At 36.0% G+C, this 13,037-nt stretch overlaps 2 protein-coding genes across 3 annotated transcripts; one reads left to right on the top strand and one right to left on the bottom strand.

Moving 5' to 3' along the window:
• Window positions 379-4,183, bottom strand: LOC18587789 (G-type lectin S-receptor-like serine/threonine-protein kinase SD2-5). Of its 2 annotated transcripts, XM_007011797.2 has the most exons (2): window positions 3,827-4,180; window positions 379-2,889 (listed from the first exon to the last, which is right to left on the bottom strand). In XM_007011797.2, exon 2 carries the CDS (start codon window positions 2,870-2,872, stop codon window positions 548-550), a length of 2,325 nt encoding a protein of 774 aa, XP_007011859.2. In that variant the 5' UTR covers window positions 2,873-2,889; window positions 3,827-4,180; the 3' UTR covers window positions 379-547. The 2 variants fall into 2 exon arrangements, with proteins under 2 accessions (XP_007011859.2, XP_017983804.1); XM_018128315.1 differs by having other exon boundaries at window positions 379-4,183.
• On the top strand, window positions 10,096-12,934 carry LOC18587788. Its single transcript, XM_007011793.2, has 4 exons — window positions 10,096-10,573; window positions 10,671-10,826; window positions 11,321-11,782; window positions 11,883-12,934. The coding sequence occupies exons 1-4, from the start codon at window positions 10,244-10,246 to the stop codon at window positions 12,768-12,770; spliced, it is 1,836 nt and encodes a 611-aa protein (XP_007011855.2). The 5' UTR covers window positions 10,096-10,243; the 3' UTR covers window positions 12,771-12,934.

Genomic DNA, 13,037 nt, shown 5'->3' with positions numbered 1-13,037 from the left:
ATATTATTTTTAAATTGTAATTTATTTTTTATAAACTAATTTTAATTTATTAATTTAATTTTCATTAATAATATATATAAAATTATTTTAATTAGATAATTAATAGATATGTACATTTAACAAATTGTGTCTAAACTATTCAAATTTAGGTTCGAGTAGTAATTTAAAAAATTAATAAAATATTTATAAAATTCGAGTTAACGTATTATAAAGAAATAACGAGTATCTTACCCGTTGACATTCCTACTAGTGTCAAAATTTCTCCACATTGCAGTTTCTTACATTTTTGTTTAAGTTTCTTTTTGCTTGATGTTTTCAGCTGTTAACAGTACATGTTCGAGTTACTTTGTCTTGCAAGTTGGTCAAAATCAATACTAATTATACAGAAAAAAGGGATGATCCTGAGGCTTGATTTGTATCAGCTAATAGCTAGTATTACAAAAATTTTTGAAAAATAAATCTAACAAATATACAGGGCAGATGAGATGTTAAAACATGATACAATCTATGAAACAATTGCACCAAACTCCCCCATCTTCAGCAATTGTTATCTTGGACCAGAAAGCCTCACAGCTGAAAGATAAGCATCACTGTTGCAGTCTGATGGTCCTGAGGCTGAGGATGTGCCCTCTCCGCTCATGGTCATCGATTTAAAGAAATTTGAATAAAGGCGAGAACCCAATGGGGAAGACATTGGCGGCTTTGGAACAGGGGAGAGACCTTCTAGCATTTGACCAACTTTGGTCATTGATGGCCTTAAATGCATATCTTCCTGTATGCACCATAATGCAACTTTGCCAGCAGTAAAAACTCTCTCATCTTCTCCTTGGATACTCAGCCGCGAATCCAGGATGTCTCTCAGCTTCCCTTCGTCTAACATCTTAAAAGCATAGGACGGCAAGTAAGATTTCTCCGAAGATTCTTCAGGGTCAAAGTTTTTCCTTCCGCCAATGATTTCTAGCAGCAGCATGCCGTAGCTGTAAACATCACTCTTCTCTGATATTGCGTAGTTTGTGATCCACTCAGGTGCAAGGTAACCCCTGGTGCCCCTTAGAGTGGTGAAAACATGGCTTTGCTCTCGAGTCATTAGCTTTGCCAAGCCAAAATCTGAGACTTTGGCTAGGAAATTGTCATCAAGCAATACATTTTCTGGCTTTATGTCACAATGCACAATCTTTGCATCACAATCTTCATGGAGATAAGCTAGCCCTTTTGCTGTTCCCACTGCAATATTGAATCTTGTTTCCCAATCCAGCAGGGGTTCTTCTCTATTTCTCCTGAAGATCCATTTATCTAAGGAACCATTTGCCATGTATTCATACGCAAGAAGTCGGTGGCTCCCTTCAGCACAGAAGCCTTTCAGCCTGACCAGGTGCAGATGATGGATACTGCCAATGATACCAACTTCAGCCCGAAACTCTTTCTTTCCCTGACCAATGTGTTCCAATTTCTTCACAGCAATTTGAGTTCCATCTGGAAGAGTTCCTCGGTATACTGAGCCAAATCCTCCATGCCCAAGCTTAACAGAGAAGTTATTTGTAGCAGTCTGAAGATCATTGTAAGTGAAACGAGTAGGCATCCCAGTTAAACTTCCCAAGAAATTATCCTCTTCTGAAGTCTCTTCAGGAGATTGTGGCATTTTCTTCTTTTTCTTGTAGTATCGGTATGACACAAAAAATAGGCCAAAAATAACCAGCACTGTAGAAACAACTATAATCACAACATATGGGAAGCCTTTTTTGCCACCTCCATCCCCTGCACCATTTGCATTGCTCGACATCTTGACAAAAGCAACTAAATCAGACTGCTGTTGAGAGTTTTGGAAGCTACCAATCTGGTCAAACAGGAAACAATTCCTCGAGCTATTGTCATAGAAAACAGCCATACAGGAGCAGTTGCCAAGGCAAGATGCTTTGCAACCACTCAGATCAGTTTTTGAAGATGGAGAAACATAGGCAAGTGCAAAATAATTGAGCCCCGTTCCAGCATCAAAAAGATCTACAGCATCCTTTCCCTGACTGCAGGGAGAGGCAATACCTGTTTTGCAATTGCCAAGCCCTGATGGACACTGGCACCTGGTGTTGTCTGAAGTTCCTGAACAAACAAAATATGGCTGACAAGCTTCTGGCGTGCCACACAGATCTGCTGGAATTTTTGTTGTTGAAGAGGACCCTTTATCATGGAGATTGAAGAAAGATATACGGCCATCACTTCCTAACACTGCAATCCAAGTGGCATTTGCATCAATAGGATCTGAGATTGTAAATTGCCATAGCAAGACTTTGCTTTCATCAAATAAACTCCATGAATTCGCATCAAGAGATGCTACGGCGACCTCCCCACCATTTTTGTTAATGGTTCTTCGCGTGTCCTTCCCCATGGACCAATAGGGCTGCAGAGTTGAGTAACCTGCTGAAAGAATCATGTCGCCTGATTTGATTTCAAGAATATAGCTCAAGTTACTGGCGCTAGGATTGCTAACAAGTCTCATTCCTTCTCTAAACTCTTGGTTTGAAATAAGGGTATCAGATGGATGCTCAAAACTCTGCCACACTACTTTGCCACCATCCCCTTGCAAAACCAAATTCCCCGAATCCTGCAATACCATAGCAGAAACTCCTTTGTCACCAGTATTTGTTGTCCAAACCACACTTACTCCTTTCCGTAATAACACGTTACCATTTTTGTCAAACACAAAGTCATCAGAATTCGAAACAGGGGAGTCTCTGTTAGCGGCCCAGATTACTTTTGTAGTCTCCATGTGGACGATAACTAGTAGAAACAACGTGACATCTGAAGTAGTGGTAAAGCCGAAACCAAATTCTGAGTTGTTAGATACGAGAAACACCCCATTATTGTCGATCCAATTCATTTGAGAACCTTGAAATCCTGGTTTAATCATCCCAACAGTTTGAATGCTAGCCATACAGGTTTCAGACAAAAGGAGGGTAGATAGTGCAAAAAAGCACAGAAAACGAATAAAAGCTCGACTTTCCATTAGAAAACTCCGAATTGAGCCAAAATAAGGTCTTGGAAGAGAACAACAAAATACCCCGGATAGACAAAAAAGAAGGAAATTTTCTTGACCCTAAACTAAGGAGGATATACAGAAAGAAAAATGGGTTCTCTACCGTCTATACAAGAAGCAGCGAAGCATAATTTCTCCCGAAACCTTATTTGGCAGCTCTTTTGCACCAAACTGACATCAAGTTGCCGGGAACACAAAATTGTAGCTCTGAAGGAAGCAGATTTGAAGGCATAGTAAGCTATCTAGTCCTAAATTCAACAAAGTTCAGATTTTGGAGTACAAAGAGACCATAACAAAACATTAAAGATTTAAGATAACAAGTTACCGGATAAAAAAGGAAGAAAATTTGACATTTACAAGTTGAGATGAAGGCAAAACAAAGCATGTAATTGCCAGAAACTGCAATTCAGGGTGAGAAACCAGATGACTGATAAGTTTTAAGAACTTAAAGTTTAGCCTCTTCTCAAAGCTCAAAAATTCAAGAAAGAACTGCCCAGAATAGGAACAAAAGAAAAAAAAAAGGGGAACAGAATCAGAAACGGAAAGGACAAGTTGACAATTGATGAGCACTGTTCATTTGACCATGAGAACCGACCTACTAGAATTGATGGGTACTATTCATTTTGCCATGATATGGAAAGCCTTTTGAAGAAACACGGAATAGAATGTGAAAGAAAAGAAGCAAATTCAGAAGTGTTCTCCTATTGGCATCAGCAATAAATACAAAAGAAGATAAAGAGTATGAAGGAGACACTGAGAACATAGCAAAGGAAGAAAAAAAAAACGGGTAGCTCTCACCTCATTTTGTTGGGTGAGTTGCAGAAACAAGTGGATTTGCAGGCACGGGTCTCTGGCTTTTTCCTCAATCTGTTTCCTGCTTTTGTCATAGAGTTGAAGAGAGATCTAAGCTGCCTTTTTCCCTTTCCCAAGCTGATTATTTATTTCTTTTATTTTGTGTTTCCTAGACTTCCAAAGATGATATAGAAACTGTCAAAAAAAAAAAAAACAAAGTTTGGATTGTACGTGGGTTTGATAGATCCAATATATAATTTCTTACGCATCTGTTTAACTTGTGGAAAATTGAGAACCCAAATTCCCCCACCCATTGTAGTACTTGAAAAGGTTAAAAACTTGACACCCATTCACCATTCCCATCATTATTGAATATCAAAAAATTGGTTTTTTAACCTTCATGATGACAGATAGACTGGGGCATTGTTTGTTTATATATCTTATAGGAGTACCGTTTTTGTTTAATTAAATTGGATATTAGGGGGGGGTTGGGTGGTGAGTGAATGGTATGGGTCAGGAAGTGAAATGGCAATGGCGGATTGGGAGATAATTTAATGCCAAGTGGGAAAGTAACGTTCGGGGCAGGTGTCGAAATGTCTGCCGCCGTCTGGGTCAGGGTGTTCTAAGCCAAACATCAAAACAATGGGTCCCCCAAACGTCAAAATAGGGCAAAACTTAACTTTTTCTTCTCCTTTCTTTCCACGCCATCTGCTTATTTCGAACGTTTCCCATTGAGAACGCTAAACCTACAACGTTATTTCTTTCCGTCACATGTTATGTTAATTTATTATAATAAATAATAATATAATACATTTTTACGATACTACGACGTAATCATTTCATAAGTCAATATATCATTTAAATATAAAATATTGAATATCATTTTAATTAATAGATAATTAATTAATTATTAATTATAAAAAATTATTTGATATAAAATATAAATATAAAAATTTAATTAAATATAATAAAAAATTTAATATATTATATGAAATAAATGAATGATCAAGTGTTTAGATTTGGGTATCTAACTTTTGATTTATACTTACATTATTTTTTCTTTTGATAATTGAAAGAGGGAGATTCGAACCTTACTCTTTAAATAGGTGGATGATGTATTAATCAATAAGTCAAATGTTCGGATGCACTTACATTATTGATAAATTTGAAAAATTTCAAAATTTAATCAATTAATAAAGTAAAAAAAGTCTACCTTTTTATGGTTTCACTCACCCAACCAACCCACTTAAAGCTACTCAGTGGCATTTACTATGTAAGATAGTGTATGATTGTGTAGTAGTTTTCAAAATTTATTTTTTTTTAAAAATCAAGTAATTAATGTAAATGTAATTTTAAATATATAAAAGAGCCTACCAAATTAGTGAATTTATTGCCTGCCAATTGCATTAATTAACTCCAAAGAGAAACAAAATCAACAATTTACCAACTGCACCAGACTTTCTGGCTTTATTTTGGGGTTTTAAATTCTTTAATCCGTGGATGGATAGGAAGCAAATATTTGTAGGCCAATGTGTATGCCTCATTAATTACAACACATCACATGCAATTGCAAAAAAGCTTTGGTTTGGACTTTTATTTTATTGCAAGTTGCCTTATATTGTAAATTGTCACATGACAAAAATAGAGTCATTATCATATGGTTTTATACCATGGTATTAACCTAATTTTCTAACAGTCTCTCGTTTAATTTTCGTTTTTCTATTTCATATAATCTTGTTTAATCATATCGTGTCATAACTGTATCATTTTTAAGTATGACACTAATAGTTATATAAATAAATATGAATTTAAAATGATTAATTAAACAAATCAAGATTTTAAATATGTACACAGACATTTCACTGTATTACATGATAAGACACATTAATAAGTTTATTAAACAATATGAATTTAATTAAGAGATGAAATAATTAACTTATACAATATGACCACAAACACAAGGATCCAACGTGGCCTGCACAGATGCTGTTTAGCAAATAGACAGCGGAATAAACCAAATGGGGTGCCGGAAACCTTAAATACAGCTGAGATTATTAGTAAGGATATAATCCTGTTTTACCTAAGCTTGATTTTCAAGAATAATAATAATAATTTAAGTATTAAACCTAGGTCTTAAAAAAAGAATATAAGACATAAACAAAGTGGAGTAAGCTGGACAAGATCCTTACCTTCTGTTAATCCTTCTCTATAATCAAGAAAAACAAAAGGGTTTCCATCTCTTGATTCAATGATTTGGGATAATTTATGGTTATATTAATGAAAATAATTCATGATTGAGGAAAAACGAGATAATCATTTTATTTAAACTAGTCGTTGCAATGTCGTACCGATAAATAAAAAAATTAAATAATTCAAAAAGGTCTAGCACGCCATGGAATTGAAAAGTACGACCAAATATTGTTACTATATGGTTTGAAAATGAGACCATGTAGAGCATTATCCCACTTACTTTGAACAAAATCTTCATTCATTCTAAGGAAAAACCTACCACCGTCTACACTACTGCTCTCCAACTGGACGGCTTGTTTTACAGCTGTGTTTTGTAATTTTACTGGGTTTATTTCAATATAATATTACTATAATATTTTGACCGATTAATTAACATCGACGTAAATGCAATATATAATTGTTTAAATTGTAAACTAAATCAGTGAAATTATTGCACGATTATGATACTGTTAGAGAATCGTTAACAATTAATCAGGACTTGAGAAAAAAGGATAATTGGATGCATGCATGTGGGGGAATATATCTCAGAGCTCTTTTGAATCCATTAAATTAATTTTTTTAAATGTCGAAATTGTCATCACGAGTCAACCATTACTGTTGTATATATATATATATATTAAAAAAATAATATTATTTTAGGGTTCATTTAATTAACAAATTGATTATTTGATTATCATATTAATTAAATCAGTAGGACCCCTTGGCTGTCAAGGTGTCAATTCAACATTCGGGCCGGTAGCCAGATCCGATCCCATGCTCATCGCCTTATTCAAAATCTAAAAATAATGGGAGGAGTCGGTGTTGAGATGCTAATATTGTCTCCAATAATTCTAGTTTTAATTCTCACAAAATTAACATTATTTTGCAAATTTACACCCTTAATATCCTCTAATCAACCTTTGCATATATTAAACTAAGGGTAAAATGAAATTTAAATTTATATTTGATATATCGTTAATGTATAAATTCTATATAGTATCACGTAATCACTGAATGCGGCTGTTGATGTACAAATTACGATGAAAATAGATTAACTCTAAATGTCTACAATGTATATATGAATTTATAATATTTTTATTAACTAAGCCTGAAGCCTGCGCCACATCGAAATCCGATGTTTATTCTTTGGATCACTCCCTCTTTCTCCATTGCTTAGGCTGTCTGCCAAAGTCAATACATTGGCTTAGCTTGCCACCAATGGGGTTTTGCATCATTTTACCAAGGAAGAGACTTTGAGACAAATGGCGAACAGACAGCGTTTCATGGGTTTCTCACATGGGAATCGGGGGGGAAGAGGGTCTGGCTCATGATTTCATGGATCTTCCACAGCCTGTCTACTCATCTTTACCAATCTTTCCTGTTTCTTGTCTCGTGGATGCAAAACCCAGTTTTTACAACTTGGTTTTTCTTGGATTTTGGACTGGGAGCTGTGCAGACAGCAGGTTCTTTTTAACTTGCATGGGACTAGGGTTTCATCTCTCGTAAAGTTTTAAGGTTAAAATGTGTCAAATGACAATGAGCATTTATAAAAGAAATTACCATGCATGCATGTCAAGTTTTTAAATAATTTGAAAAAGAATGAAATTAATAATATTGTAATTATAATCTAAACATAATCGAAATCTAATAAAATTTTATTGATTTAGTTTATAATCTGTATTGTATAATGATTTTTAAAGAAAAATATATAGAAGTGAATTCATTCAAAATTATTAAGTTCAGACTATGCTAAAAATTTAAACAAAAGAGAGAAGTTCTTGATTATTTTTTTTTTTTTTATAGACATGCAAATCTTCTACAATTCCTCTATTTGATTCCTTGTCCCAAGATATTACTTAAAATGGTTTTTGAGAATGGGGGAGATGTGAACACATGAATAACATATTTCTTTGATAGCAAGAGAAAAATCAATCCTTCTAGAATCTCTAATGAAGCTAAGCTAATTAACAACTTCATCTAATTTGCCCTTACACAATACATTTGGGTGCATATATAATCTAATCTCCTCTGATATACCTTTAGTGTATATAATATTTATACATTAACTATAAAATTTTTTTTTTAAATAAATACTTTAAAATTTTTTAAAAATTTTCAATTTTTAAATTATTTATTGATGAAGTAATAACATTTGATTTCTCAATAATATATAAAATCTATTCGTCTACAGTATATTAAACATAAACTCTTTAAATAAAATTGATCTTTCCATAATAGATATTATTATAGGAAGACTGGGTTGAATAGAGCCAATCCTTTATGGCAAGAAACTTCTTGCACGGAAATGAAGAAACTTGGGGTTGCTTTAGACTTCATCAAAATTCCATGAATTTGCCTGCTTAAGGAAACATCTTTCCCATTAAACGTATTGCATCAGTAATAGCTATGTCAAAATGACATCATATCTTGATCTAGAACATGTAATGTTTCCCAAATTAAAGAAGAAGAAAAACCAATAGAGAAGGATAAAGGGAGGAGCTTTTAGGTCATCAGCACGAACCACTTAAAATAAATTAGAGGTGAAAATTCCTGCTAATACAATATTTTATTAGAGATGAGAGCTGACAGGGGCAAAGGTCATTCCTTTGGGAATGCACTGGGGAAAAAGGTAGGGTTTTTACTTGGTTTTCAGGCTGATCATCACAAAACCCTGTCAAAGGTTTAAAGTCGTACGTGATAGAAAAAAAAAAAAAAAAACAAGTTTTCAACATTAAAGTATGCATTAGATAATCTTAAAAGCCTTTTGAAGTTTGGATTTTTCAACGAATTGAGGAGGACTTTTGAACTTTGTAAATTAATTATTCGCACATTTAAAGTGTATATAATAATTAAATTGCACAAGTCTCAAAAGTGATCATCAGCATGTTCTATTTGGGATTTGATGGCAAGAGTGGGTAAGAAAAATGTTAGTTTTTTCCTTTTGCAAGTTGCTCTCCCACCATTTTTTGAAAAGCAAATAAAAAATGGGAGGTAATTCTTCTTTTAATTTCAATTGAAAGAATTAAATTTTAATATTTATCTTTCGACTTGTACCCACACAAATCTTTAATTTTAATGAGAAATTAACAACGATCAAACCTAATGCTGCTAGCATCTTGTATTTACATGGTATATGACATGGCTCAATGATGTGTTCACATAACCCAATTCACATCATTCGTTATGTGGACCTGTCAATTATCACACCACATATCACATGAACGAAAAATATCAATTATCATTAAGTTTGACATCTATTAATCTTTTGTTAGAATTACAGATTTGTGTAACTAAAAATAAAAAAAATAAAAAAAATTGAATACAATAAAAAGATTAAAGCTTAATTACATAATTGAACACAATTCAGAGACTTTGTTTTAAGCTATTCATTCATGCTTAACACTGATTCAAATTTGGAATCAATTTATAGAGTTACTTCTTTTGCCTTTGGGCTCTTCCCATTTAGATCTGCTGTTGGGCCTAACCCGCCCAATAAGAGCCCTTTTCTTTAAGCCCATTTTGAATCCAATTGTCAAATTTTGAAGTGGCCCAACCCAACCCAGCCCATGTTGAAATCTCTAATTCTCACAAGCCCAATCTCCAAAACCAAAAATCGAAGCACGTGACTGCCAGGTAGTCTCAAGGGCGAAAGCAACACTTTTAGGCACGTGGCTCATCTCAAACGCAAACGCAAACCAGGGTTTTAACTGCAGCTGGCAGTTACTTTCCTTGAAAGCGTTAGGACCAATTTCGCACGCGTTCACAACGACAATTTCCAAGCAAACCAAAACCCTTAACGGATATGTTTCGGTTTTGCTTTAGCCTACGCGTAAGTCACATGTCGGATTGGCTGCCGCGTTCCACGTGGCAGTTTCCCACAGGGCTCCATGACACTGTGTTAAACTTTCTACCAAACTCTTTTATCTTACGTCTCCAATGAGAACTCGCCACGTAAGTCCGACAACAAGATCACGAGTTGTACACGTGATTTCCCGCGCTGATACACGGCTTTCCTTTCTTAATCGGGGCATTTTCCCTCCCTGTCTCTGACCCGAATTTAGAACGAGTCTTGGTTTCCAGCACTCTGGTCTCTGGTTTTCTTATTCTCTGCCAAGGAATCTCTTTAGACTTTGATCCCAAATTTCCGTAAATAGCACTTACAAACTTTCTCTTATCTCAAAACTTGAAGAGAAGATGAAGTGGGCGGTGAGGTCGCCGATGAAGAGGTTGCACGTGAAGGTGAAACCTTTGAAGCTTGAAGGGTTACGCGGAAGTGAGGAAGAAGATGAAGGAGTTAGTAAGAAAATGGTGTTGGTTGAGATGGTATGGAAAAGACCCAAGTCTGGATTGGTTCCATTTTACAAATCGTCTTCAAGGCATAGAAGGGATCGTAGCAGCGTGAGAATTGTAGGAAATGGTAAGTCAATCGAATGGGATGATGAATTCGAGAGCTTATGCGATTTTCCATCTGTTTCCAAAGATCGTGCTTCTGGTTCTTGGGATGCGTTGTTCAATGTCTTACATGTAAGCAATTATTACTATATCCCCATCTCCTTTTTGATTCATTGAAAAAGAACTTTGGATTTTCTTTTTGGGTATTGATTTGTTGGGTGGATCATAGGGGGAGGACGGGGAAAATAGGGGTAGATTGGCGGTGGTGGGGAAAGTTTCGTTGAATTTGGCTGAGCTGGTATCGGAAATGGAGTGTTCCGAGATTGAAAGAAAGGTTCCGATCACGTTGAACGTCGATGGTTCGGCCATCAAAGCTATTCTTTCGGTAAGTTCCAATGTTCGATTAACCTTTTCTTCGTCCCAACTCATTCTGCATTGGCTCCTCTCTGTTTCAAATATTTTATTCCATACTTTGTTCTGTCAAGACTTAGACAAACTTTGAATATTTCATGTTAGTTTATTTAATTTCTGGAATTAGAATACTATTATTTTAACTTAGAGCAATTTCTGACTCTGTCATGGTGCTGAGCTTATGATTAAAAATGGAGTCACCATCAAACTTAACCAAGCTGTTTCTGTCTTACCCTTCTTAGTTCTTATGTTAATGTTATAACAGAAAAAGGAAAAAAAATTCCAGATTATAGCTTTCTATTTTTAGATAATTGAATTTTATTTATCCAAGAAAGCAGTGTGATGGCCTCTGCTGTAAAGAATCAATTGACAGCTTTATATCACCAATTTCTGGAAGATAATCCCAACTAACTTATTATAAGTAATTACTTAATCAATGATTATGGTAAAACTTTTGTTTTTGTGAAGATTTTAGTGAGCTTTGCGGAGGTCAGAGGACCACCAGACACGGCAGGAAGTGTCCAAAGCTCAGCCGAGTCAAACAAGGAAGATGGGTTCTTTAAGATGGTGAAGGGGTTGACGCGCCAGAAGAAGGAAAAGAGGGGTAAGACCAGCTGTCAAAAGAAGCAGCCGAGTTCGTGCGACTCGGACGAGTCACTTATATTTGACTCAGATGGCTTGCATGGGAGTGAGTCCACCACCACGAGTGAAAGTAGCAGCGGCGAGCTGAGTTTAGGACCTGAGTTGGAATCGTCCCAAAGTTTGGAAACTACCCAGAACCACATGGTAAGGCTGTTCCCCCGGAAGAAAAGGCAGTTAAGTTTTAGATCGTTCAGGAAGAAAACAGAGTCGTTGACTAATGAGAACAGTGAAAGTAACGAATCTGACGTCCACCAACGCCCTCGAAGCTGTTCTGTCGTTGACTCCCAGGTTGGTTTTGTCTTTTCTCTGTTTTATTACCAATCACTTCATTTGTCAAGTTTTGATTTTGAGTAGTAGCTAATTTTCATGATGCATTCACTTCTTGCAGGATTCAAGCTGCTGGGAAGTGAAAGAATTAGTCAGCAGAAATGAACAATCAAGGCTCAAAACCAATGTGTTCTTTGCCTCGTTTGACCAACGGAGTGAGAGAGCCTACGGGGAGAGTGCCTGCACGGCCCTGGTCGCAGTCATCGCCCACTGGCTCCATTCAAACCAGGACTTCATGCCAACAAGACTTCAATTTGACAGCCTGATTACAGAAGGATCATCAGAATGGCGTAAGCTTTGTGACAACATAACTTATACCAATTCCTTCCCTGATAAACACTTCGATCTCGAGACCGTTTTGGAAGCTGATCTCAGGCCTGTAACAGTCTTGAAAGACAAATCGTTTACTGGGTTCTTTAGCCCTGAGAAATTCGAGTGCTTAAAGGGTGCCATGTCTTTTGATGAGATATGGGATGAAATAAGCAGCGACAGAAATGATTGTGCCCCGAGGGTTTATATCGTTAGCTGGAACGATCATTTCTTCGTGTTGAAGGCTGAATCAAACGCTTATTACATCATTGATTCTTTGGGTGAGCGGCTGTTTGAGGGGTGTAACCAGGCATACATGTTGAAGTTTGATGGCTCGAGTTTGTTGTATGGGAAGAAGGCCGGGAAGCAAGAAGCATGCAGCTCAGAGGAAACAGGTGAGGCGGAGAGGAAGGAGGGAGGTGGCGAAGAGGTAATTTGCAGTGGGAAAGAGTGTTGCAGGGAGTATATTAAAAGGTTTCTGGCTGCTATACCGGTCGGGGAACTTGAAGAGGAAGAGAAAAAGGGCACAGCGTCTACTTTCTCTCTTCACCAGCGACTGCAGATTGATTTTCATTATAGCTCTTCTTCTTCCTCCTCCTGCTCCTCCTCTGCAACTTCTTCAACTGACTTCCTTATGTAAAGCAAAGAGTGTTTTTGAGTTCTTGTTTAGTAATTTTCTTACTCTCCGAAGTGTTCATGCAAAGAAATTGATGTACAACTATCTTGAAACTCGATTAGGTTTAGTTCGATCTAATAAATTATCATAATAATGCAGCAAAATTTGAAGATTGTAACGCCCTACCATTAGCTTTCGGTTCATAACCTACTTTCCAACCTGAAATAGAATCAATATTGCTCCCATTTTGATACCATGCTTCATCATAAATTGATCAGAAAAGCTGAACTC

Source organism: Theobroma cacao, chromosome 9 (assembly GCF_000208745.1).
Source record: "Theobroma cacao cultivar B97-61/B2 chromosome 9, Criollo_cocoa_genome_V2, whole genome shotgun sequence".
Lineage (NCBI taxonomy): Eukaryota > Viridiplantae > Streptophyta > Magnoliopsida > Malvales > Malvaceae > Theobroma > Theobroma cacao.
This window is presented reverse-complemented; position numbering and strand designations above follow the sequence as displayed.

What these genes read in the sequence shown, in the direction of transcription:
- LOC18587789 (XM_018128315.1), bottom strand. Translation starts at nt 2,998, where the DNA reads ATGGAAAGTCGAGCTTTTATTCGTTTTCTGTGCTTTTTTGCACTATCT.
- LOC18587788 (XM_007011793.2), top strand. Translation starts at nt 10,244, where the DNA reads ATGAAGTGGGCGGTGAGGTCGCCGATGAAGAGGTTGCACGTGAAGGTG. An exon ending in CCATCAAAGCTATTCTTTCG is followed by an intron (nt 10,827 to 11,320) that starts GTAAGTTCCAAT and finishes GTTTTTGTGAAG; the next exon opens with ATTTTAGTGAGCTTTGCGGA. An exon ending in GTTCTGTCGTTGACTCCCAG is followed by an intron (nt 11,783 to 11,882) that starts GTTGGTTTTGTC and finishes CACTTCTTGCAG; the next exon opens with GATTCAAGCTGCTGGGAAGT.